The sequence below is a fragment of the Oreochromis aureus genome, linkage group 22 (assembly GCF_013358895.1).
Source record: "Oreochromis aureus strain Israel breed Guangdong linkage group 22, ZZ_aureus, whole genome shotgun sequence".
In the NCBI taxonomy this organism is placed as follows: Eukaryota; Metazoa; Chordata; class Actinopteri; order Cichliformes; family Cichlidae; genus Oreochromis; species Oreochromis aureus.
Genome location: NC_052962.1, coordinates 6,598,384 through 6,625,383, shown reverse-complemented (window position 1 = coordinate 6,625,383; position 27,000 = coordinate 6,598,384). Strand labels below are relative to the sequence as shown.

General features: G+C 39.8%; 1 protein-coding gene across 2 annotated transcripts; it reads left to right on the top strand.

Moving 5' to 3' along the window:
- The first annotated feature begins 14,038 nt into the window (after positions 1-14,038).
- Positions 14,039-17,391, top strand: LOC116321775 (stathmin-like). Of its 2 annotated transcripts, none has more exons than XM_031741714.2 (5): positions 14,039-14,113; positions 15,822-15,865; positions 16,006-16,178; positions 16,272-16,463; positions 16,539-17,391. In XM_031741714.2, exons 2-5 carry the CDS (start codon positions 15,850-15,852, stop codon positions 16,614-16,616), a joined length of 459 nt encoding a protein of 152 aa, XP_031597574.1. In that variant the 5' UTR covers positions 14,039-14,113; positions 15,822-15,849; the 3' UTR covers positions 16,617-17,391. The 2 variants fall into 2 exon arrangements, with proteins under 2 accessions (XP_031597574.1, XP_039461195.1); XM_039605261.1 differs by having other exon boundaries at positions 14,076-14,175.
- The last annotated feature ends 9,609 nt before the right edge of the window (positions 17,392-27,000 follow it).

Genomic DNA, 27,000 nt, shown 5'->3' with positions numbered 1-27,000 from the left:
AAGTAAGGAGAGTATCCCTCACAACAGAGCAGGCACCAATAACAATAGATTAACTTAACAGGAATGATAGGAGGAGCTGGGGTTGTAGCGGTGGGTTGCCATGTGGCTAATAGATGTACAGCAACTCTGGACTGGCTAGCCTATCTTCAAGAGCTCACCATATATGAATGTTTCCAGTCAGCTGAACCCTCAGGGTGGTGTGGGCTGTGATTAGCTAAGCAATGAGATGCTCGATGTAAATGATGGAACAGCATCTATCCATAATTCCTTTGGTAATCCAATCAGTTAAATGCACTTATTATCAGTTCAATGCTCATGATCAAACATTAATGTTTTTGTGCACTTAAACACGCATGTAAAGAGAAGATTAAGGACGTCCTAGAATATGTCCTTGAGGAATGTCACAGGTGAGTGGATACAAAGAGAACGTAAGAGCAGAAAAACAAATACCGTTGTACCTTTTTTGGCAGAGGGCTTCAGCAAGATGGTAAAATAAAACAGGCAAAATAATCTACTAAAAATATTTAGTTGGAAACCATTAGGCACACTGATAGATTACGCAGTGTGTAATCTATGAACATGCTGCTGATCCCTGCATCAGTTGAGTAAGTGCAACCAAAACATCCATTTTAATCCCCCGTCCTCAGTGCATAGACGCTACTATTAACAACTGTTTCTGCCATTTGCATCCAGTCTTCCTTAAAGTGTGTTTGAGCTTGGAAGTGACTTCATTCTTTGTCCAGGGACAGATCACAAGGCTGCAAACACACACATGCTCACACACACAAACATGACATCACCCAAACAGTGGTGGGGCGGAGACTGGCAGAGTAAGCCTGGCATCGCTCATACACACATACGCAGCAGGACAGCACAACTCCTCGCCCTCCATAAGCTCTCTGTCAGACAGCTCAGCTTGGCATCACTCTCTCCCAATAAGATGAAACAAGCATTAGCCTGACCCCGTTCTCACGGCGACCAAGTCACTTTACAACAGCATTATGCCCTGCTATCTCTACAGTCTAGCATGTTTGGCCTTTTTTTTTCCCCCAATCTCCCTCCTCCTTCTTTCCAGAATTTTCTTCCTAAAAATATAGTCAGATAAAAAGGACAGACAGTCACAGTCCCCACATCTTGACCCTCCTCTGCCATCTTTCAGATAAAGTCCCATCTTAATTGGTCATGTTCAACGACAGACTCAAGGGAGGATTACCCTTGTCCCTCTTCCATCTCTCATTTTTCTCCACACAGTGAACTCAAGTCTGCCATAGTCTGCAGACCGCCTTTCACAGACTTCTAGAGACTCAGAATCAGAATCAGAAAGGGTTTTATTGCCAAGTGTTGAGCAGGTTTACAACATTAGGAAATTGCTGCGGTACTGCAAAACATACTGTAAGACAAACACTTAAATAAACATAAAAATTAAAATTAAAAGTGCTAAGCAGATTGATATAAACATGTATGCAGGTGATGATGAGTGTGAACAAAACTATAATCTACAAGCACACAAGTTTGTTTCTCAACCTCAAAAAAGCTGTAATTGAACTGCAGTGCCTTCTCAAAGAAGCTACAAATACTACTCATTCTTTTTATCAATGAGGTGCTCAGTCAAATCCATTTTCAAAGAGAACTACACTGAATTGCATTGTTAGTAAATGAACTCTGCTCTGTGTCTGTGTAGGTTCTCTGTAGCTATTCCAGCTTTCACCCATAAAACATAGTCCAAGCACCTTGAGGCAACTGTTGTTGTGATTTGCCGCTATATAAATAAAATTGAATTTCTTACATTGTTTACAGGCAGCTGTGTGGGCCTTAGTTCAGTTCACAATGAGGTGGAAGATCAGTGTCATATCTAAGAGCTGAGAGTTAAGGGTCACCGAAACAGTTAGTTTGTAATGAAACTCTGAATTAAACTGGGCTGAGCTTCACATGCAGACATCTGTATGAGTGGATGTTGGTATGATATTATCAGGATAATCGCCCAGACTGGGATTATTACTATTACTCAGCAGCAAACGAAACCCCGGACTAATCTGACAGTACACATCAGTATCCAATGCTGAGGCACCAAATCTGGTCAATAAATAAATAAATAAATGTGCAAACCCCACCCCCTCAAGTTAATCAGTGTGATAAATCAATAAGTAATAATTTTACTTGTAAAAGTAATTTTATTACGGGAACTGAAATTAGATTGTAGTTCTACAATGCATCTCCATTGACATCCAGTGTTTGCCTGCAGCTTTCAGCAGCCATCTGCACATCCTCTCTGCAAGTCTTCTTCGTCAATCCCCCTAAGATCTCCCTTACCACTTCCACCTCCCTCCATCCTCCTTATTCCTTTGTTTGCCTCTCATTTGCTCTCTGTCCTGGGGCTGACATCACAGTCCCAGAGGAGGTAACAAGCCCTGATTCAGCACCAACTATTCCCATCTATGTCCCCACCCTGCATCACTTTGTAGTCAGTGGTGACTCCCCATGTTTCTCATCTTTCTTTTTATCTTCCTTACCCTCCTCCCTTCCCCATTACCCCATAACCATGGCCTTAAGAGAGCTTAGGCTGTTTTTACAGTGCTGAAAACAAGCTCTCCCATGTGGCCAGAGCTCTTATTTCACTATAGGCTGTGTCGGGGGGGCAACAGGAACATGAGGCTAACACCAAAATAAAATATTTATGTAAGCCTTGAATATATAGAAGAAAACTAAAGTATTTTCCTATATTTAAGATTCTGTTTAGACTTGATAGCTTTCCATTTTCAAGGGCCTGACTTCTAGTGATGGGAGCTAAGTTCCAACAAAAATTAAAAATCTCATGTAATGTGATAACAGCCCAAGCTATAATGTGTAAGGTTTTCAGCTACCAGGCTGATGATGAATTCTTCAAAAAGCTTTAAAAATATTATTTTGACCACAGCCACACAGTTCTGTATAACAACAGTTTTTTGGGGGGTTCAAACCTAAAAAAGAAAGAAAGAAAAAAACCCCAAAACACTAAAACTATGTTCCAATAAAATGAAAATGATTGTGACCGGTCAGTTTGTCTTGAGATGTATCTTTGACAGCAAATTAAATGATCATTTTGTGTGAAAATACTGGACAGCAACATCCTCAGCCTATGAACTGTGTGATTACAGTAATGAACTGGGAAGGTTGAAGGTCGAACCTCCCCTTGATAGTATGGCTGTAGGTTAGAAGCTTTGCACAAAGAGCCATAACCCTGAAACCCTGAAAGCCAGAATTCAGGACGTTACACAGTCTGTCGTCACAGAAAACAATCTACTGGAGTTCACAGCACATATTTATGCTGACTAGAATAATTCTCCCAACTACTGGTGTTGGTCAGAGGGCCCGGTGGCGCCAGTGTCCGGCAGCCTCGCCTCTGTCAGTGCACCCCAGGGCAGCTGTGGCTACAATGTAGCTTGCTATCACCAGTGTGTGAATGTGTGGATGACTGAATGTAGTGTAAAGCGCTATACAAATACAGGCCATTTAACTAGATTTTAAGGTCCCCCCACTTTTACATTTACTTGGTGTTGTATTACTGGCAACAATTTATGTGAATAAATAGGAAAAATATTTGAAAAATTAGATTACTTTTGATTACCCATCCATGATAACAGTTTCTAGTTCTGTTACAGCCAAATTATTACACTGAGACATGAATGTCTGCTTTCAAAACTTGCTGATGCGGCAAAGCCAATTTAATTCCATTATGCTGTGTGTCGCTAGCATGCATTATTAACAGCGAGTTAAAGGTAATATCAATCCCAGCTCTGTGTTTTGCTTCTGTTAGATGCTTACCGCATAACAACTAACATACTGCTGAACAAAGACACAAACTACTGTGCTGTCCAGACTAGTGGAACAAAAAAGGTGATCACATCTCTCCCCCTGCCTGTTATTTGAGTGGATGTGAGTCCCATCTGTCAGCCTTCATTAGGGACTGTTTTGTACACACTGAGGCAACAAGATAGTGGGAGGACAAGGCCACAGTGCAGGGGGTGTTGGGGTGTGAGATTAGGAAGAATAATGAGGAGTTAAATAATAGAAGGGCTATATCTGAGGGATGGATTCAGAAGGTACCAGCATTTTAAAAAATATAATCACATGCCTATTTAGAGACGTTCCCATAGCCATGCTTCCAGCTTGTGCCATGTTTGTAACACCCAACAAGGACCAAGGTCATAAAAACATTTTTTTGACATCCTATTGCTTTCCATTCATTGATCATAATCAAGATTGCTAGTATTATCTTATAGATTAGCTAAATATGGTCACTTCTGGCAAAATAATCAAATAATGAATGGATTAAAAAAAGACAGACCCCAAATAGGTAACACTGAGGCCTCAAAATACAGAGTAGCATTTACACATGTATCTTTTATACGCCATCTGTGGCTGAAAAGCACCCACAACCAATTCAGAACTTAGCATTGCATCTTCAGCAACACCTATTGCCTTAAATATGGCTGTACATTGGTCCCATATCTAGATCCTATGAGCAGACCATCTGTGCAGACCATCATGTCTTTGTTGTAGACATTTACAAACACCAGGGGGCAGCGCCATAAACAACCAGTCTGTGGGCTATTCTTGCTTGTGATGCTGTTGGCAATTCAACCAGTGGCAACCAAGTGATGTGATAACATACACCGCCCAGGAATAACATTCTGACCACTGACAGGTGATGTAAATAACACTTCATCATGGCACCTGTTAGTGAGCGGGATATATTAGGGAACAAGTGAACATTTTGTCCTCAAAGTTGATGTATTAAAACCTGGAAAAATGGGCAGGTGTAAGGATTTGACCAAGTCTGACAAGGGCTAGAATGTGATGCGAGACAACTGAGTCACAACATCTGCAAAACTGCAGTTCTTGTGGGTGTTACTGTTCTGCAGTGGTCAGCATTTATTAAACATGGTCCAACTAAGGAACAGTGGTCAAGCAGCGACATGGTCATGGGTAGCCAAGGTTCACTGATGCACTTAGACAGCAAAGGCTAGTCTGTGTGATCTGATCTAACAGACAAGCTACTGTAGCTCAAACTGCAAAAAAACGTCATGCTGATTCTGATAAAAAGGTGCCAGGATACACAGAACATCTCAGTCTGCTGTGTATGGAGCTGGATAGCCGCAGACCAGTCAGGGTGCCCATGCTAACTCGTGAACATCAGAACTGGACCTGGCACCAGGATACACTATGGAAAGAAGACAAACCACTGAAGCAATGTGATGTTTTTGGGCAATGTTTTTCTGGGAAACCTTGGGTCCTGCCATCCATGTGAATGCTACTTTGACACGTACAATCTACCTAAACACTGTTGGAGACTGTTGTTTTTCACAGAAAAAGTATTCCATGATGGATGTGGCGTCTTTAGGCACGATAATGTGCCCTGCTACAAAGCAGAAACAGTTCAGGAATGGATGAGGAGTACGTCAATGACTTTGAGATGCTGACTTGGTGTCAGGGTACCCCAAAACACAAGTCAACTGAGCATCTGTGGGATATGCAGGATAAAAAAGCCTGATCCACAGAGATCCCATCTCACAACTTACAGGACTTAAAAACAAACATCTTGCAAACATCTTGGCGCAGATACCACAGCACACCTTCAGGGGTCTAGTGGAGTCCATGCCTCGACAGGTCAGGGCTGTTTTAGCATAAAATGGGGACCAAGACAACATTAGGCAGGTTATCAGAATGCTATGCCTGATCAGCGTATAAAGAGTTTAGGTTTTACATGGGCACTGTGCTTTTAAGACCATAATATTGCTCACAGGTCATCCTGTGTGTTCTAAAAATTAACTTTTATTCACATGGGACACATTTCTTTCTCTTTTGGGCCACATGCTGGAAGGCTTTATTATTGCCCTTATGCCTCAGGGTATGGCCCTACTCATTGCTTGCCTGTTGAACAGTACTTTTCAAGCTCGTGAATGGCCGTATTTGTCTAGAATGCTTTGTCTTTATCACGTCACATTTCCATTTTTCCAGACATGATCATGCTTAATGAAGAGAAATATGTAGTCTAGATCTTCTGGAAATTACCAATAACCGATTAATGGGATTAGTTTTAGGAAAAGAATACAGCCCTGATATGCCGAGCTTAATTGAAAACCATGTGAATATCACAGATAGATTTCATATACACAGTTTTCTATTACATTCACAGTGATTTTCTTTCTATTTGTGATTATTCTGTCATATTTAAGACAAACGTTAAAGCAAAGAATAAAATATATCAACCGTTTAATATTACCCAACAGGCCAAAAATGCTTATCAATATTATATTTAATTATTATTTTTTTTAAACTGTTCACTTGTAGACAATGATCAAATCCCCTCCCTTGTTCTGAATTTACAACACAACACATTTCTACGGTACAATCTGCAGGTGAGCAGCCATCACTCAGACATACACACAGCCTTGTGCACACATTTGCAGAGCAAGAATGGGGGTGGGGGCATGCATGCTGAAACCACTACTAGATAGCCTGCAGACTCCCAGAGAGAGAAACAGCTGAGATGGTGGTTATGTAACTCACAGTTACATAAAAGTTATCGCTACAGTTAAACACGTCCTATAGATTTAAAGCCGTGGTAACAACAGGCAGAGTGTATCGTCTTGCGTGCAGTATTTACAAAAAAGGGCTTTTGGGTTCTCTGTAAAGTAGCGTTTGATTACTCTGGGATTTGAATCATCAGCTGCACTTTAGTCCTAAACAGCTACCCACCAACAGTTAAACATTACTGGGATACATCTACCTGCAGCTGCACTTGCCTCCTCTTACCATGCCCCAGAGGCACATTATACCTGCCAAGCTTCCTGTCGACAATTAAAGCATTACCATTTTCAGATCAGCTAATGATTGGATCTCATTGGTTCTGTGACGGGAGGGAAAGAGGGGAGCAGGCAGGCTGGTGGTGCAGCACACTGTATTTATGTGGACTTAAAAAATGGGTCAGGCTTCCAGCTCCAGCCACAACACACACCAGCATGGCTGACTGCTTTTGAAAAGAAGGTTCCACTACTCCTACATCTAAAGAGGAATGCTTCCTGTGGATCAGCTGCTGGTGACACAGTGGCTGCCCAGTAGGAGATAATGCAACCCCCCCCCACCCCATCATGCAACCACTTGTCTTCTCTTTCATCACAAGGCTTTGAAATGTCCATGTAGTCAAACCCTGTGGACAGTTACTCTTCTTGTAAGCATATACCAATATATTGAATCTTTTATATACTTCTATATTAATATAGATTTTTTTCTGTTTTAATGAAAACTCATCAGAAAATTTCAAATGAGTAAGCAAGTCTCCTAATTCAAAGCAATGACCTGATTACAAAAACAGATTTTTTTTCAGGCCCCAGTCTTAGCCACAAGGCTGAATGTATGAAAAGATAATCACAAACACACACACAAACAAAGTCTCGCCTCCCCAAATGAGACCAAATCCTCTACCACACACACTCTCTCTCACACACACACACACACACACACACACACACGCATCTGCAGATTTTGGCTGGTGCTGCCTCTGGACAGTACTGACAGACAGCCCTTCTGTGCCTCCCCTTGCCCTCCCCATCTCAATGTGTGTTTGTGTCTCACTCACCCGTCTTTGTCCTGCGAAGCACCAGAGATCCAGTTAGAGAGGGAGACTGATGCTGGCAGGCTGTGAACGCCATCTGCTCCTCCGCAGCCACACTCAGCTGACTGGGATTGAATACAGAGGACACTAAAGGCTCCTATTGATCCTATTGATAGCTGAAAAATACGGCAGACTGACTGTCATCTATCATGAGAGCAAAATAGCCAACAGCAAAGTCAGATTCAAAATATAGTTTGATATAAAGCATGCAGGGTCATTGCTTCATTTTTGGCTGTGATTTTTGAATCTAACATGCTAGCTAACATTCCACTGTGAGGTTTTGTCACAGGTGCTGGAACAGGTCTGCTTTGCATCTCTTTCAGTCGGATATCAGTTTGGTGCTTAGTCTGCCGTCAGACTGTGCAAAACCAAACTGTTTGTGTGTCAGCTTACATTACTGTCATAATCCCAGAGGACTATTTCTCACTGCTACCTCTGACAGTGTTTAAGAAACAGCAGAAGAAGCACAACCTAGGCCCTTTTCTCTTATATCATGCAAAATGAAATATCTGATTTGATCAGATTTATTTGAAATACTGTTTTGTACCCCAATATAAGCCTGGAGCTGGAGAAAAAAAGCCAATTGGCATAGCTTAAGTTTTCAAATGATGAAGGGACTGATAATACTTTCACACTAAAGCCAGCAGACAGTTAACTTAAACAAGGCCTCTGCCACACAGACTGACTAATAACCACCTGACAACAACTTACAACTACCAGTCCCTTGGGATAAATGAGCATTCCATGACCAATTGTGAAAGGTTTTCTTCATATATGAAGGGAAATCAAACTTCATTTTGTCTTTACTTGGGTTATCTTTGTCTAATATTAACATTCTGAAACACTGAAGTGTGATAAACATTAAAAAAAGAGTAATCAGACAGAGGCAAACACTTTTCACAGCATAAGAACCTTCAATCCCCAAAAGGTTGTAAAGAAAGTAGATCCCAATACGTTGATTCTGTTCATCTGGATTTAGCGTTTTCAGTGGGAGAAATGTTTCGTCACTCATCCAAGTGACTTCTTCAGTCTTAGCCTACTGCAGGCTTCCCCAGTCTTATAAGCACATTTGCACAGTGCGTGAAGAAGTCACTTGGATGAGTGACAACATGTTTCTCCCACTGAAAATGCTAAATCCAGATGAACAGAATCAACCTTTTGGGATTTACTTACTTGGATGATTAAGCATGCATCAAGACAAAGAAAGTAGATCTATGTGATAATAAAGTGCATGCCTGTGTGTGTTTTTATTTGTTTGTTTTTTCAGGAAAGTTCTAAAGAAGTTCTAAAAGTCACCCACACAGCTTCATCAGCTGTCACTTGCACAGATCATGCTCCAACAGTGGATATAGTCTTCAAAGGCACCTTTCCTCTAATTGTTGTCATGATCTGTGGTTTTGGACGCAGGATTTTGTGGTTTTTGAACTCTGAAATCGGCTTTATTATTTAGCATTCTCTGTTGTTGACTAGAATCCAAGTTTTGATATTTCGCATTCTTAGTTTATAGCTTTTAGCTTTTTTCTTTATGTTCATGGTTGCATCCATTTCTCTGTCCTCTTTAGTTCGTCTTACTTTTTCTTTCTTGTTTCTGCTGATGTTTAGAGTTATATTTGAATCTTAATGTTTTAGTTTATTTCAAACCTTCCCAGTATCCCTTCTTGGCTTGTCAAATCTTCAGTTTTGTTAGTGTTTAGTTTCTTCCCATTTAATTTGATAGTCATTTGTCTTATGTGCCTTCTGTTTAGTTATTTCCCCTAACCTACTGTGAACTGAGCCACTTGTGAGGACTCATGAGTAATTTTATTTTACTTCAGTGAAGCCATCCTGCCCTACTGGTGATTCTACTAACTTGTTAGTGACACTGGATCCATCCTTTATCCATCCAATTAGTATAACTAGGCACTGGTTGGCGGCCCGGTGGAGGAAAGAGTATTTCATGTGGATATAGGCTGAATTCTTGCTGATACATTTCACTGAAAGCAGCTTCAAAACCAACCTAAATCACTGCCCCAATTCACAAGATGAAATGGAATACACATGACAGCAATAAAAATAGATTAAACTGTAGGCCCTGTGGTTACAAATATTTTCAGCAAGGCATCACTGTGACTGAACAAACACTGATCTGCTCCTGCTGTCATCAGAATAACACAGAGCTAAAAATAGCTTAAAATCAGATAGTCTGAGTATGGTCGATAGAAGCCAAATTCAGCACTAGCTCCTGGAATTTACATAATGCCTCACAGTGGTTTTATTGAAACAGTCAGTGCCACGTGAGAGAAAAAGATTCAGAGGTGCATTAAAAGTGATTAAAAGTGACCATTTTAACCCAGTTTAGGGGCGACAATACAGAAGCATGAAGGATTTAATCATGTAGAACTACTCAGTGTGGCGACTCCTTGTAAATAAGCAAACAGCTCAAAACAGTCTTTTTTACTGGCTGTGTTTGCTGACCCCACTAGTATGTATCAGCAGAAAATTCTGACACACTGGTCTGAAAAGATTCTTCAGTTCAAACATAGCAGGACAGGACAACCAACATCCTTTTTGTTCCTCAGAGAAATTTACAGAATCAAGTGTAAGATAACATTCATCAGAGGAGTTAAGGGTCAGAATGAGAGATATGTCAGAGTGGATGCTCGCTGTCTGAAGCTGCATTATTACCTTTGAGTGTAGGTGAACTGTTGTCATAATGCAAGAACGGCTGGACTTACAATGCAGACTTAACAGGGAGCATCTTAAATTAAATTAATTTTATGGTAGAAAAGTGATTAGATAAGAGAGTGGATGGGGGAATTAAAATAGCTTCAATGGTGGATGGGTTACAGAAACTCTGCTAGAGAGAACGAGAATGAATTCATTGTCCAGGAAGTGAATATAGCAGGTTGGTAAGTTAATTGAATAAGATTGAATCTTATTTGCAGAGTATGGAATAAGTACTGAGTCAGCAGGTGGGTATCCTCGGGTTGCAGGAGGTGCAGGAGGTGAGCGGGCAGACAGGCTGAGTGTGGGTTGCAGGTGTTCTGAGGTCCAGGTGGTGATGAGGAAGAACAAAACCAGATTGCAAGTTAGTTGATTCTTCTTCCAAACAGGGCTCTTAGGTGAACAATAGGAATAGTCTGGCCAAGAAGTATAGCAGCATCTGTCCTTATACCTGTACCCTGATGATTCATTTGCCAACAGCTGAAGAATGGTTAACCCACACTGAGTAGCTGTGCCCTAAGGAGGGGACCAGAGGCAAGCCAATCCCTCAACTCCACCTCAGAATATGAAGAAAGAAAAGTAATAAAAATAAATAACAATGTAGACGCATGTCAACCAAGACAACCCTGAGTTGCCTTCAGGCACTCAGGGCAAACCTCTTCCACCCCAGGGTCCTTGCCACCAAAGAGTTGTTTAACTGCCTCAGTGACCTCATCCTGGACGAGTTGATGAGTTGACCCCCTCATCCCCAGACTCTGCTTCCTCTACAGAAGACGTGCCAGTGGGATTAAGGAGGTTCTCAACGTATTCCTTACACATTCCATTTCTATTCAATCTTTAGTAAAGTTTGCAACCCAAAGAAATGCTGGATTCCATTGTTGGTGGTGGGAGTGGTCATTCCACAACAGCTTTCCATCTTTACTGGACCACTCTCCAAGATGTAGTAAGCTAATGAAGGAACCATGGAGCTTTCACATAAAATCCCTTTTCGAGGAGTCTCAGGAGGATCTTTTGAATGTTCCTCATGTTGAGAGAGTGATTTGAGAAGATTAATATGTTATACAAATAGACAAAAAAAAAGAAGTTAAAGATATCTGAACACAATATTAGCCAGAGCTTGGCAAATTGCTAGAGCAAAATAGCCAACCAGAGTGTTAACAGCAGTTTTCCCATTCATCACCCTCAGATATGGACCAGATGATATGCATTTGAGACCTAGTTTGGAGAAGATGATGGTGCTGTGTATACTTTAAAAGGCAGGTATTATCAGTGGCAGTGGGTGCTTGTTTGTAACAGTGATTTGGAGAGTCGATGGTCTTAATGTCTATCTTTCTTCTGTATGCTCCTCTGATGTTAACTCTGTGTGGCACTCCTTCAGACAGAACCGGATCATGCTGACTCAAAAGCTCTTCCTTCTTAGACAGGGCTTCTTGTACTGCAGCTGAGCCAGTGGGGTCCAAATTATGACCAGACTGTTCTGTCATTGTGTGAGATAGGCTGGACCCACAAAGCAGACACAACAAGCAGGGTCTTAAATTAAGTGAATTTTAATGCAGAGGGAGGTCTGCCAGAGGACAGAATGAGAATTGATTGACCGTTCATGAAGAAAATAGAACAGGTTGATGTGATAACTGAACAAGAGTGTTGATGAGGAGGAAAAACAAAACAGCTTGGGCTGCTACCATACTGCAAGTAAGTAGATTATTGTGCCAGCAAATTCCAAACAGGGCTCTCAGATGCACAGCAACAACACCAGTCTGGCAGAGAACTGTAGCACCACCTGTTCTCCATATACTAGTAGACGGATGATTCAGTGCAGTCAACAAAGAGGAAGGGCATAGCCACACTAAGAAGCTCCGCCCTTAGGAACAGACCAGAGACAAGCCCACGCCTAAGCTTGAGAATGTGTGAAAGACAACCCACCAAGTTCTGATGAATCATAACAACTGGTCCAACAATGATATTAGCCATTTTAAATAAAAAAAATACAAAAAAGTAGAAGAATGAAAAAAATGTCAGGTATCTGTGACGAGGTCTACATTATGGAGTTCTGTATTTTTCTAGGATTATGCTAGCATACATTTACTACCATGTGCTAGTAACCTGTGGATATTGTTAGACGGAGTGCTAAGACAAAGTCTTTAGTTTGCAGTTAATTGATAAATGAAGGGGGCAAGGGTGGTGTTTATTCTCACAGTTCAAATTATGATTTAAAAGTTAACAAACAGTGGTCAAGTGGAGTGGCGACTTTTTATTGAGTTTTAAAAAATTGTTTTCAAATGTACTGTTTTTATATGCATGTATCTTTTATAAGTATGGCCATATTAATTACGTTTAATATATACTTATGCAGTGGATCAATGTACATGCGCACAGTGTGACTGTGTTGTTGTGCAGTTATGCTGCCAAAACAGTAGTTGGCGGTCTCTATTTAAGTTGATCTGTTCTCTTCTGGTCGATTTTAAAAATGGTTGCAGAACAAATACCTGGAAACTGATACGGCGAAATGGCGGTACACAATGAGTCAATTAGATATTGCTGGCTGCATAGACATGATGTGGCTCAGGTGGTAGAGCAGATCAGCTACTGATCGGAAGGTCGGTGGTTCGATCCTTGGCTTCCCCGATCTGCATGTCAAGTATCCTTGGGCAAGATACTAACCCCAAATTGCCCTCCGATGCGTTCATCGGAGTACGAATGTGTGTGAATGCAGGTTCGTTTGCACTGTGTTTAGAAGTGCTTGTACGAGTGGGTGTGAATGGGTGAATGAGGCATGTTGTATAGAGCGCTTTGAGTACTCCGGGAGAGTAGAAAAGCGCTATATAAGAATCAGTCCATGTGTAGTTACATTTCTCAGGATGTGTATGTCAGATTACACCAAAGTTCACAGGGTGGGTTTGCAAATGATGACTAGAAGAAGAAAGACGACTCAAAGATATATGTTTCAGGGTCGGTAGAAACTCTGTGTTTCTCCATATAGGTTTCCACTGCACTTTCCCTAAACATTACATGTATCAAAATGTATATATTTGGTTGAATGAATACCTGACTTTATTTATTTTTTGTTTTGTTTTCCAAACAAAAACTAGAATCAGTTACTTATTCAGTTATTCATTACTCTTGATAGCACTTCACACAAGTGTATTAAAATTACTTTTGTATGTTGAACCACAATTAGCTTCCAAAATCACTGTTATATCACAAAAATGTTGTTGGACAATTTGAAAAAACTCCCCACAAAAAGTAAAAACAAACACAAAAAAGCCTTTTAAACATGAATGACTCTGTTAAGTGAAAAGCAAACTTTTTTTTTTAAAATTGTATTTTATTTTGAGAGCGAGAGAGGAACGGGCTTTTAATTTACATTCAGCAGGCTATCAACGTATTTAAATAAATGGGTGGAGCCATGGTCAAAATCACTGTTAGGGGAATGATCCTGTAAATACTGGTATTATATATGTTTCGAGTCCACTACCATGGACTGTTGCTTCACACAATTTGTTTAATAAAGCAAAAATGTACATTAAATGGCCAGATATTTAGCGATAACATAACTGTAACGCAATGTCTACTGTCAGCCATAAAAAACTACAATCGCCAGAAGCACCCAGGAAAGCGGGGTAAGCCAATGAGTGGCCAGCAAACGGCGTGACGGCACTTGCTTTGGTCCATTTATGTGCGCGCTTGGTAAGCTCGCGCAGAGGGCTCGCGGTAAATTCTGTGAGAGCAGAGCACAGCATCCGGAGGTTGTTGAAGGTGGGTGTGACTGACAGCATCTCTATAACCGAAAAAGTCCACAGGAATTATTTTTGTCGTTTGTAAGTAGGAATATGTCTGAATTTTAAACGTTATGAGGAGATGAGGGCAAAACGAGGTTAATCCTTGAATGGAGTCGGTAATTTTTCGACAGTATGGTCAATTTTCTTTCAACGTTTTTCGTTGTTTGTCGCTTATGTTAGCGCAGCACGTGAAAAACTAACGTGACAAGTGGGTTTTTTGTGGATGTCTTCGCCCTCGTGGGCATTTGCATTCATTTTGTAACATTTCAGGGACAAAATGAGACAGAAACGCCTATTGTTGTTGCTCTTTTTGTCTGCTGCTTGGCGGGCTGTTAGCCTATTGTATGGTAGGCGACACTGGCTCAGTTGGCACCGACAGCGATGAGGGTGGACTTTGAAGACTTCTTTTTTATGTTCGTGAAACTTGTGGGCTGCAGAGACATTTTCGAATTCCTTATTCATCGATTAATGCCGCCTGTGAGAAAATCTTTATTCGAGATTTTTTTTATTTTTTTTCGTGGCAGTGACCTGCCTTCAGTCTCTCTTTGTTTGCAGCTGCTCGTCACTGTGCTGCCAAAAGCGCCTTTGTTTGAGGGTGTTTGTTAAAGCTTTGAGCTAATGACACCAGCAGCCTCACAGAAACAAGGAATTTACATGAATTGCCCTTAATGTCATTGGCAGAATAGGACATTTGGACTTATTCAGTGAGCAGTTCTATAAAATGGCAACAGTGGGTGTCACAATGGATACCAAGGGGTGGGCTTTTTAAACTAAACCTCACTCAGATTGTGTCAAAGTAAGTTGTTTTTTTTTTTTTTTTTACCCCTTTTTCCTGTTTTTTCTTTTTTCATGCTGCCTTCTAACGCCACATTTAGCTAGCTGATAGCTTTTTTTGAATTATTAGGGGAGGGGTCTTTTCATTGAATAAGCCCAACTGAATTTGGTCATGGTTCATCATTCACTCATCATTACCACTTGACTAAATGGAATGACAGATGTTTCTCACATTTACGAGGAATTACCTTTTTATTTTTTCCTGCAATTTTATTTGACAAGATGCCTGTTCAGTCGGCTGTTGTGGTACGTGTGTAGATGTGTGTGTCTGTGTTCCCCTCCCGCTGGTCCAACACATGGTGCAAGGAACAGGTGCTCCCTGATGATCATTTCCTCCCAGATATGCTCATCGCTCACTAATCTCATTTTTCTTGGTGCATATTTGCCTTCTAGCAAAGGCCGAGCCCAGGCCCTGCCTGCACCCCCCCACTGCCTGCCGTCACCCTGCCCGATCACAGCCTTTTGTTTCAGCTAAATGTGACTTGTCATTAACAGCCCTCACCGATGGGCAGGTTATTAAAAAGCCCTCCTCATTCCTGAAGCGGCTCGACTGCTGGTGGCTTAATCAGAATGTCACTGCTTCCTCATGTTGGAAGATAAACAATGTGCGTGTACAACATGACCGCCCTGAATGCCAGTACCATTTTTTTTTTTTTTTTTTTTTCTTTTTGTGTGTGTGGATTGATGGGCGGTGGTTGCTTGCAGCTTTGCGTGTTGCCACAGGATGTCGCCAGTGAGACCTGTTTTAATCTTGGAGGGTTTCTTCGATAATGGTGTAAATCATCCACTAGACGTCAGTAATTCTAAAATCATCTGCTGATATGACTCTCTCTGATATTTCCCTCCTTTAGTTAAATTGACCTGAAGCAGTCTCTGAAGATGGCAGCCGCTGAAGGTGAACTATGTCTTACACTTTAATGCACTATGTTATTTCCTAATTTTTTTTTTTTACACTGTGCTTTCAAGTATTTAAACATGTTTTTAAATCTATTTTTTTTATTTTATTTTATTTTTTTTTACCTTGCATGTGTTCAGATATCCAGGTTAAGGAGCTCGACAAGCGTGCCTCCGGTCAGGCTTTTGAGGTCATCCTGGCTACTCCTGCCCCTGATGCCAAGGGCGAGTTTCCACTGTCTCCTCCCAAGAAGAAGGATGTTTCACTGGAGGAGATTCAGAGGAAGCTGGACGCTGCAGAGGAGAGACGCAAGGTAAAAAGATTACATATTTTGCGTGGGTTGGAATAATTAAAATCTGGTGGGCTATTTCAAGCATCTTATGTATTTTTAACCATCCTCTCCCAGAACCATGAAGCTGAGGTTCTGAAGCACTTAGCTGAGAAGCGTGAGCATGAAAAAGAAGTGCAACAGAAAGCCATGGAGGAGAACAACAACTTCAGCAAGATGGCAGAGGAGAAGCTCAACCAGAAGATGGAGGCTAACAAAGAGAACCGCACAGCAATTATGGCAGCGATGAATGAGAAATTTAAAGAGAAGGTCAGTAATTTCTTTTGACTCTATGGACATAAGACATGAGTACTATTAAGATACTAATCTTGTACTGTTTAACAGGACAAGAAATTGGAAGAGGTGCGAAAGAACAAGGAGACCAAAGACCCCAACTCAGAAGAAGGCACTTCGGAAAACTGAAGGTTACAAACGGGGGATTGTATAGGGTTTTTTACGTATCCAAAGATTGATTTATTTTTTGTTCAGCCAGTATTTTTGTTGTGTTCACTGCCCACCTTTTTGAAGTAAATACAAGTTTCACTTTGTGAAGATATCAATTCTTCTGCTAAGTGTATTTGCGCTGGTTTTACATGTGGATCATCCTGCCCTCCCCCTCTTGTCTAATTCATCTGATTATGTAGCTTGTCAGTGCAGCTTCTGCCCTTTTTGAAAATTAGCAGTGTGTAACATACCCTTTTTGAGGAAGCATGTTTCTATGCATAGGTCTTTATTCCTACAGATTTCATAGTGCGTTTTGAAAATGTCCCTGTGAACCACACCTGTTCTCGGCACTTACTGTGTATTTAAAAAAAAAAAAAATAAATAAATAAATAAATAAAAAAAATCTCAAAGTAGCACAAGGTTTGATTTTTGGCATCTGCTGTTATACATACAAGTGTTTAGTGCAGCTTTGCTACCCAGATTCTGCTTGTTTACTCCTGCAAATCATGTTTTGTGCCGCTGCTGATTCTTTGCTTTTGTAAAAACACGGGGTTGTCCTCAAAGCACATGACTTCTTGCTGTATAGCTGTGAATTAACATGCCAGATATGGAGATGGATGTCATCTTGAACATTACTGAACAGGGTTCTACACATGGAATGCAGAAGAGCAATACACACTTTGGCATCTCAATAGATACAGTGACTAGTTGACTTGAACTGTTGTACTAAAACAAATAAAAATGGAACAAAGCACTCTTGCTGTTGAAACATTTTTGTCCTCTTCTGTTGTTTGCCCTGCTGTGGGAAGTGGGTACAATATGAAACAATGAAACCCAGAAGATAACTGTATTGAGGCCAGCCCAGGACACTGGTGACCTGTCCAGGGTTTACCTGCCTCTTGCCTTATGGTAGCTGGGATAGGCTCCAGCCCCCCTGCGACCCTGATAAGGAAAAGCAGAAGAGAATAGATGGATGTTTTGGAGCCTTAAATCAATTAAAGTGCACGAAACTTTAGCCTGTCTTCACAATGACTTGTTTAGTGTGCCACGTTTTGATGAACCTTTCAGATTTTAACAAATATAAGATGCTTAAATGTTTGCTCTTTGCTGTGTAAATGGTGGTAGACCTGGCTATGATTGACATTCTCCAATTGTAGGCAGAAGTAAAAATGCCTGTCCTTCTACACAAAAATACTGATGCTTTTGATTGCTTGAGAATCCAACATAATGCCTGCCCATCCCTCTTACCACTACAGTTTACTGTTGTGGAGCCTGGACCCTATTTCTGCAGTTAAAGGGCAACATGTAGGGTACAATTTAGACAAGAGCTAAAATCCTGTTAACAAACCTAACCCTTCTCTCAAACACAAATGAAGTTGAGTCCTAGACCATAAACTTTGTCTATATGAGATAATTATTTAATTTTTCTTCTAGACTGGTACTAGGTGTAGAGAGCTATAGACCAGTGTAAATTACATAAATAGCCATAATTGCAAATAGTCCATTACATGGTTCGGATTCAAACAAACCACAGTCTTTGTCTCCCTCTGCTGGTGGTTTGATTTAGTGTCTGGGTGTGTCAAATTAAATGTGACCTCATCCATGCTCATTACAAACCTTAGCTTTCATTGATACTTTCAACAGGTAGGCATGAGTTTGTTACTCTAATACTGAGTGCTCATCAGTATTACAGGTCTAAGAGTAGTGTAGCCCAAAGAAGGAAAAAAAAGCTTTCTTTTTAATTATATTTTTTCACTATCCTTTTTCTTAAAAAATGACCAGTGCGAATAATTAATCACCACGCTACCGGGTAATTAATTGAAATCTCAGTTCTAATGATATCTTTAACCCTCTGGTGTCTAAGTCATCATGAATGCTAATGCTACCCTAAGCATGTGTTTTGGATGCTTTTGGAAAAAAATGACATTAAATAAAACTAAATAAATAAAAAATAAAAACAATTCTAGATTCTGATTGCCCAGGGTTATAGTTAGGATTAAGGTTAGGGTTGCAGTTGTCAGCAACCTAACAGCAGCAACTTAGATGTTAGAGGGTTGTGATGCACAGCTGACAGTTTCTATAGGTCACCAACCAAAACTTAAAAACTAAAAAATAAAGGCAGTAAACATGTTTAAAAAAACTGTAGTTAACTCAACAAATTAACTGAAATCAAGGCATGAATAAACCAAACAAACCACAATTGAAACTATTGCGTACTTGCAAAAACTAACAGTCAGTTTTGCATAAAAATTAACAATCAAATCAACTAGTCAGAGGCGGCTTTGGTGCACATGTAATTATAATATATATAATAATTCCTTCTCTGGACATGTTAAATATTACGCCTGATAAATATAGCATATATTGTAAAAAAGTAAAATCAATAAAACCTAAACATTTCTAAATAAGAAAAACTAAACTGAAAAAAAAATCTAAAACTAAATGAAAAGAAAATTACAAAAGTGTATTAAGTGAGGAAAGAATCATCCTAATCTTAGGTTTAGATTGATGACCCTACTATGGAGGGGCCGCAAGTCAGATAGTCGTAATGTTGACCACAATAAATGGGGAGGGTTGTGTCACGAAGAGCGGGACCCTCCTAAATTAAATTTCTTTGCAAAATTAAACATTAGGATAATCAAGAATAGGATTTACTGCCTGGGTGAACAACAAACACCTCCGGTGCTGGTAGAAACTGTGCCACTGTTGAGTGATGACAAAGGACGAGGAGAGACAGCAAGAGAGAAGAAAGGCAGTTCAGAGGTGAGAACGGGGACGTTAAATGGGGGGAGTAGGACAGGTGAAGGGAGACAGCTGGCTTTTATGGAGCAAAGGAAGGCAGATATATTGTGTGTACAAGATACTAGGGAGAAAGAAGCAAGCCCAGGAGCGTTGGAGGTGGATTTAAACAGTTCTACCATGGTATAGATAAGAAGTGGCATAAAATAAGGGGAATCTTGAAGTAAGATTATGTGAATAGTGATGTGGAGGTGAAGAGAGTATCACACAGAATCATGATTTTAAAGCTGGAAATTGAAGGTTTGATGATGCATGTTATAAGTGCCCCACAAATTGAATTTCAGTTAAAGAGAAAGACGAATTCAGGAGTAAGCTGGATGAGGTGGTAGAGAGTGTCCCCAGGCAGGAGAGACTCGTGATCGGAGCGGACTCTAAAGGAGGTCTAGGTGAAGGGAAAAGAGGTGATGAAGAGGTGTTGGGTAAGTGTTAAGAAGATAAATGTAGACAGATGGTAGTAGAGTATGCAAAAAAGATGGAAATGGATCAGATGAATAGCTACTAGATATCATCAGTGACAGCTTATTTACTCATGTTTACATGAGTAAATACAAAAATTGGAAAAAACAAAGTCACTGACATCTATCAGTCTGGAAAGGGTTACAAAACCATCTCTAAGACTTTGGGACTCCGGGAACCACAGTGAGAGCCATTATCCACAAATGGAGGAAATTTGGACAAGTGGTGAACCTTTCCAGGAGTGATTGGCCTACAAATTTACTCGCATTGACAAATCATCAACGAGGTCAAAAAAGAACCCAGAACAACATCTTAACAACTATAAGCCTCACTTGTCTCTGTAAAGGCAATTAAGGTTCAAGAAAGTCACTGGGCAAAAGTGGAATCCATGGGAGAGTTCCAAGGAGAAAAAGTGATGCTGACCAAAGAGAACAAAAAGACTGATCTCACATTTGCCAAAAAACAATGATCCCCAAGACTAATTGACAACTTGCTGTAATTGATGGAACCATGAATTCTGCTCTCTACCATAAAATCCTGAAGGAAAATATCCAGCCATTGGATTATGCAACAGGACAATCATCTGAAACATACCAGCAGTTCCACCTCTGAATGAAAAGAACAAAACAAAACAAGACAAAATGGAGGTTTAATTGGTGATTCTAAATTGCCCATAGGTGTGAAATGTTGTCTGTTGTTCCTGCGACAGACCACCTCTTGCCCAATGCCAGCTGGAATAGTCCACCTGAACTGGGAATCCTGAATAATGCAATGTCCATCCATCCATCCATCCATTCTCTTCTGCTTATCGGGTCTGAAGCCTATCCCAGCTACCACAGGGCGACAGGCAGGGCACACCCTAGATAGGTCCCCAGTCTGTTGCAGGGCTAAAACACAGAGACAGACAATCATTTGCACTCACATTCACACCTGTGGAACAGTGCTAACCATTGCGCCACTATGCTGCAGCAATAATGCAATGTAAAATAAAAAAATAATAAGAAACTAAAATTAAAACATTTTTTAATGTCTGGAATCTGCAAGTAAATAAAAATGAGTAAAATGTGTTTGTTCACAGTTCACATGTACTTTAATTTACATCAATAAAAACTGTATAACAAATGCTGTATAATATGCTGACTGTATCTAAATATAAGATAATTTTACAAGTGCAAAGCTTATAATTTAAATAGTTGAGAAAATATCATAATATCTATATAAACATAAAAAACTCCAATAAAATCTGACTGGCGTGCTCTTATGACTGAGGGTAGAGTTCTTAATACGTTGGCAGTTGTTGGTTTCAGTAATCACCCAAAGAGACCGCTAGATGGCAATCTTGTTCTTCTACTGCGCTTCTTTTCTCTCCCCCGCCAGTCCCCAAGCACTTGTTAAAATTAGGACTTCTTTCAAAATCTAACAATAAATTTATTTTGTTTTCTTTAAAAGCGTGCTATGGTTGAAAAATTGCATCAGGAAATGTTCCAGGCACCTCAATAAAATGTAATCAGCACTATTTAGTTGCACCTCTTACTCAGGAGCAAGTGACTACTTATTTCTCTACATATACTCAATGAATTTTAGCTTCTTTTACCCTGATGTGGAAGGATCTTTCTGTTTTTTACTTATGTAGACAAGACCCATGTAGACATCAACTGGTCAAGATCAACTGAGTAAAATTATATGATGCATGTCAGAAAGAATGATTTAATTCTCTTAATAAAAAGTTACATGATGCCAGCTGGAAAACCATCTGCCCAGTGAGGATTTTGAAATACAGCCCAAATCATTCAGAAAAGCACAGAGCAGACATTTTTATTTTTAAAATTTGCAATCCTTTTTGTATCAGCTGGACTGTTTCAAAGCTCAACAATGATTCATGCTTGTATATAGCAATATTGTATTTGCTTGGCCTTCAGTATGTAACAGAAATAAAAGCCTTTAAGTATGTGAGGCTATCTTGCCAGGCGCACCATCTTAGATAATCCTGATGTAAATGACTCATCATCATTTATATCAGGATTGGGGGTGGGGTAGGTTTGGTCCACGCGCAGCTTTCAGCCACTGCATATAAAGTTTATTTGACTTTAAAACACAATAATGTACCGTAATTACAGCCAACTCAAGGGAACCTCCGAGGTCTGATTATGGCAGCTGTAACATTTATTAAAGTCAGAAACATCTTGCTATAAAACAGTAATATCTCTTTAATGCTGTTGTTTGCCTGTTTCACAACAATTCTGTAGAAAGTTTCATTTCAAAAAGAATAAATGAAAGCTCATCAGTCAGCAAGTATACTTTACCTACAGCCAAGCCTCCTGCGATATAACTAGCTGCACATGAAAATTAAATTTGTCTTTACAGCTCCACCACTTTTTCATAACATTGGCTCAGCACAGGCTGAGGTTACACACCTCATTTCGGTTCAGTGACTTTCTGAAGCCTTTGTTCGGTGTCTGAGTCCGCATCTTTGCTTGTGTGTGGATTCAAAAACCAAAATTACTATGCAAATTACGCTCTTTGAACAGAAACAGTCTCCAGTCTTGAGTTCTGTGTTAGCTAGCTTGTTAGCTTGCAGATAGCGTGGAAGGAGTCACGTGTATATAAACATTAGCTACAATTACGACTTCATTTAAAATCTAACAATAAAAGAATCTTTATTCCCCTCCAAAAGCCTACTTCGGGTGGAAACTGCTTCAGGACAGTTTGTGCTTGCAGTGCAGAACAAAAGCTCTAGGTTGTTAAGTTTTGGCCCACCAAAAGTTAACAACCTGACCTGATATGCAGCCTGGATTCAAAGTTGCAAAGGGTCCACCAGCCTTGATTGTGAGAGGAGTGCTGAGTGGTGAATACTTGTCACTCCCTGATCAAAAATATAGTAGTAGTATGATAGAAATGTTGATTTTTCACAATGGATCCACACACAAAAAAAGAAAAAATCAAAAAGCCTTCTCTTTTATCATTACAGCACAGTCTGGGCAATGGGCTACCAGACCTTATTTTTACACACTGATTTCATACAGTTTAAGCCCAAAGAGTTGTCCTGATACATAAAATTTTTTATAATGGAGAAAAATACTGACAACCACCACTGCTACCTCCCAGCCTCCTAGTAGATACACCTACATCCTACATTGTCTTCTTTTCAAGTTATCGCATTCACAATAATTTCAGAAAACGTACTCTGACCTTGAGGTTGAGGTCACCGAGATTCAGACTTGTCCTAGAAATTTAGAAGACACACACCAACCACCTACCCACCTGCCCACCTGGCAGGTGACGACAACACCCCGTTAGCGTTTTGCAGGAATACTATTGAAATTACATGTCTTTTCTTATATTAAGACATCTTAACTAAATATGTAGTTAAGCTTTTTTTCATTGACAGAAAGGGCAGCTTGACTGGTCCAGCCCACTGAAGATCAAAATGGGCTGAGTTTGATATCCCTGCTCTAGATTATCAACAAACTATTGGGCTGTTTAAAGCTGCTGCCTCAGCTGACATATGACCTCACTGGTCAAATGCTGGTCAAGATCTGTACAATTCCCATCAAACTAACGAAAATGACCCCCTGTTGAGTCCTCAGACAGTAACCAGCTAAGCACACGCTGGGCGTAATGTAGGTGACAATCAAGGTGTCACCACGAAACTTGGCAGTTGGCTGCAATTTGCCTCTGCTGTTCGCGACAGCACTAAGGGGTGACAAATTAAATATCATGCCTGTTAATAGTCCTTGTAGGAGAACTCATTCTCCATGCTTGATTTATTCCACTGTATCACTCAGAAAAGAGTGATTACAAAAAACTCTATTGAGGCTCGTCAGTGTTCAAGAAAGGCGAAGTGTGTGGGTTAAAAAGTGAAATGAACCATTAACATTTCCAACCGTGGCGTTTTAGCATGACTAGCCCACTCTGTAGCCAAATGCCCTGTTATAACCCTCTGTGATCCAACTTTGTTATCACAGCAGGAGCGACCTAAGAAAACCTGCTGCACGACAGTTCAGTAATGCTCTGTGTGCACAAGAGCTTGGATAATTACACAGCATGAACGCACTGCTCTTAGTGTTAAATACACACATTGTTAGCTCCACAAACCTTGTGTAAAAATTGGCTTTAATTGGCAAAACACTCCAGGCCTATATTTTTAATGATTTTACTCTTTTAAACACAGTTTTGACAGTTTTGACTTTTTATGACTCACTGCTTATTGAACAGAGCCTGAAGAGAAGCGCAATCACATATATTTACTGCAAACAACCCTTGCTTTACTTTTCCCTGCTCATCTTAAAGTAAGTACCTAACAATTGTCTATCTTTTGGTTGTTATTTGCTTTATCTCAGGGTTCCTGTCAGGTCTGGTTTATGACCCCTTTATTGTTTTTTTTTTTACACCTAATAGTCAGGTAGTCATATTCTATGAAAATGTCTTCTGTGTTCTGAAAAACCAGCGTCAAATGCAGTTTTGTTATAAAGGACTCCATATAGTCCTGCTTCTATAGTAATTATGAGGGTAAGTAGCATTTAGTGTGTGTTAACACGATGCCACAGTCCTTCCATGAGTGGATGCAAAGAATTAAGGTACAGTGGTCCCTCACTATAACGCGGCTCAAACTGTATGTTTGCAAGTTTTTTCCCGAACAAACACAACAATGTCGACAAAACGTTTTGCACCGCCAAAGGAAAGGCAGAAGAAGATGCTAACCATCGCACACAAAGTTGGACTTCTGGAAATGGTAAAGGAAGGTAGAAGTTACCGTATTTTTTGGACCATAAGGCGCACCGATTATAAGGCACATTAAGTGAAACAAAACAGTCAGATAAGTCAAACTTTACTCAAATCATTCTTCTTGCTTCCTCCACTTCTGTAGCATTGATTAATTAATGTTGAATTCACTCGCAGTGCTCTATTCCCATGTTTTGGACCTGAAAACAGGGTTTGATCTTTGCTTCATTCGATAATACTGGACTTATTTTTCTACAAAGGTTTGAACTTTGAGAGTGTTTAAATAAGAGAGCAAAGTGTGAAAATGTTCATGCCTGTCTTAGAAAAGTCTGTAAAGTGTGTAGTGAGGGGTTTTTACAGCCTTAAAACATCTGTAATAATTGTAAACAATAAAGCTAAAGCTGGCTACTTGGTGGATTTCACCTATCACGGGTTATTTTTAGAGTGTAACTCACGCGATACCACTGTATTGCAATGGTCCAGTCAAACTCCAGACCGTAACGCAGCTGGAATGCTGTGATGGGACCTTAAGGCTACTGTGCAAACAGTGAATATCCACAAATCCTAATAAGGAACTGAAGCAACATCTGAAATGATTTGATAGACTGATACTTGAAACTAAGTCATACAGAAAACAATTATTTCCAGTTATTGCTGTTAAAGTCAGTTCTACAAGCTGTAGTAGAACCTGTGAAAACGTGGTTTACCTACCATGCTGAATAACTTTCTGGATAGGGACAAAATGTTAACACTGAGCAATGGCTTGAACCCTCACCACTTAGCTTCTAGCTTCATGATATTGGTGGTGTGCATGGCTTTAACGCATTTGGCTGACTAGCATTCTGAATCACAGCTCAGAAGCATTGAGAAGACTGCAGCCAAGCCAATGGGCATTGTGAGGATCTGCTTTGAGCTAAGTACCAGTTAGCATGCCATCTTGCTCACAGTCACAATCCTAATCTCGGCTGGCTTTAGCTATTGGCTCAGACCACCCATGTAGGTGTCTTGCTCACCCAATCAGAAGAAAAATCTGTTTTGCTTTTTTTGAACTGATGGAAAAAGTAGCACAGAAAACATAGCATCATTTTTATCTTCTGATTGGATAGGCAGCCGGCAGTTGTGGCTAAAAGTTTTGATTTATTTGCCAATTAAAGTTTTTCAAACTAATCAAACAGTTATGATTGTTCTTCACAAGATCATATAAATATATTTATATAAATAAAAACACTTAGACTGTGCGCCTTCATTAACTATTCCACTAGTGTTGTGTTACGGTGTTGAACTATTCATAATATTGTGGTGTACTTGTCTGACAGGGGCCGCAACAAATGAGCTAATAAGCTCCTGATCTTATGAGCAATTTTATGTTTCTTCTGGAGATACTCTTAGATTTACTTGTGAACTAGAGGGTGAGATATTTGTTAAAGACGTTACATTTTGTTTCATTAAATATCAATTTTACACATTGTTTATTTTCATCTTGGTGTTCATGCAAGTAGTCTAAAGACATTGATTGTCAGTATTTGTTACTGCTCACTGCTCTTCTCCAACTGGTAGCTGTACGTTGAAGATAAATAGAAGGGAACTATGCCTTGGAAGAAAGCATGAAAACTAAACTGAGGGGAGCAGAAAAACACCTTATAATTTTTTAAGATTGCTTGAAGCAATCCATACATCTATGGTCTATCTAGCATATTTTGTTAAAAGATGCTTCTGCTTGCTGAATTTAGAAGCTAGTTATGTGCTGAACTAAAACAGATGGTTGTTTTAGTTAAAGCCGGGTTGCTACATGTATATAAATATTTAACAGCAGAACTGGGTTAATTGTTTAGTTAGTAGTTTAGTGAAATACTCTAAACTACATTTACCAGGTACGTAAATACGCTATTTACCTTAAACTTTCAAATACTGCAGTATCTGTATGTGAAAGGGAATGTAATGATGTTAGAAAATCCCATATTGATGGCTGGCAACAGTCTTCCAGCAATCAACACTCCCTGTACAAAACAGATAAAGTTTAAATACAACAATTAACTAATAACAAAGATTAAAGTGTTGCATAAAATATTAATAAAAAATAAAATAAATAAAATTAAAATAATGTTTATCTACCACTGATTTTTAGTCTCCTGGGAGTCCTTTTTTTTTTTTTTAAATCACTGAAGTGACTTCTAAGTGTGTTACCTAATGATATGACATTCAAATTTTGAGGAAGTACACTGAAGTGTGATTTGCCCTGCATAAGGAGATCCAAAGAGTCCGTCCCTATTATTTCACAAACTACAACAAAATCCTTCCAAAAGATATTCCTTAATTTAGTGTTGGAAAGTGCTACCTCCCATAGCTATCCAACTAAATTTAGAACTGGTTACTGAAAAGGGCATAG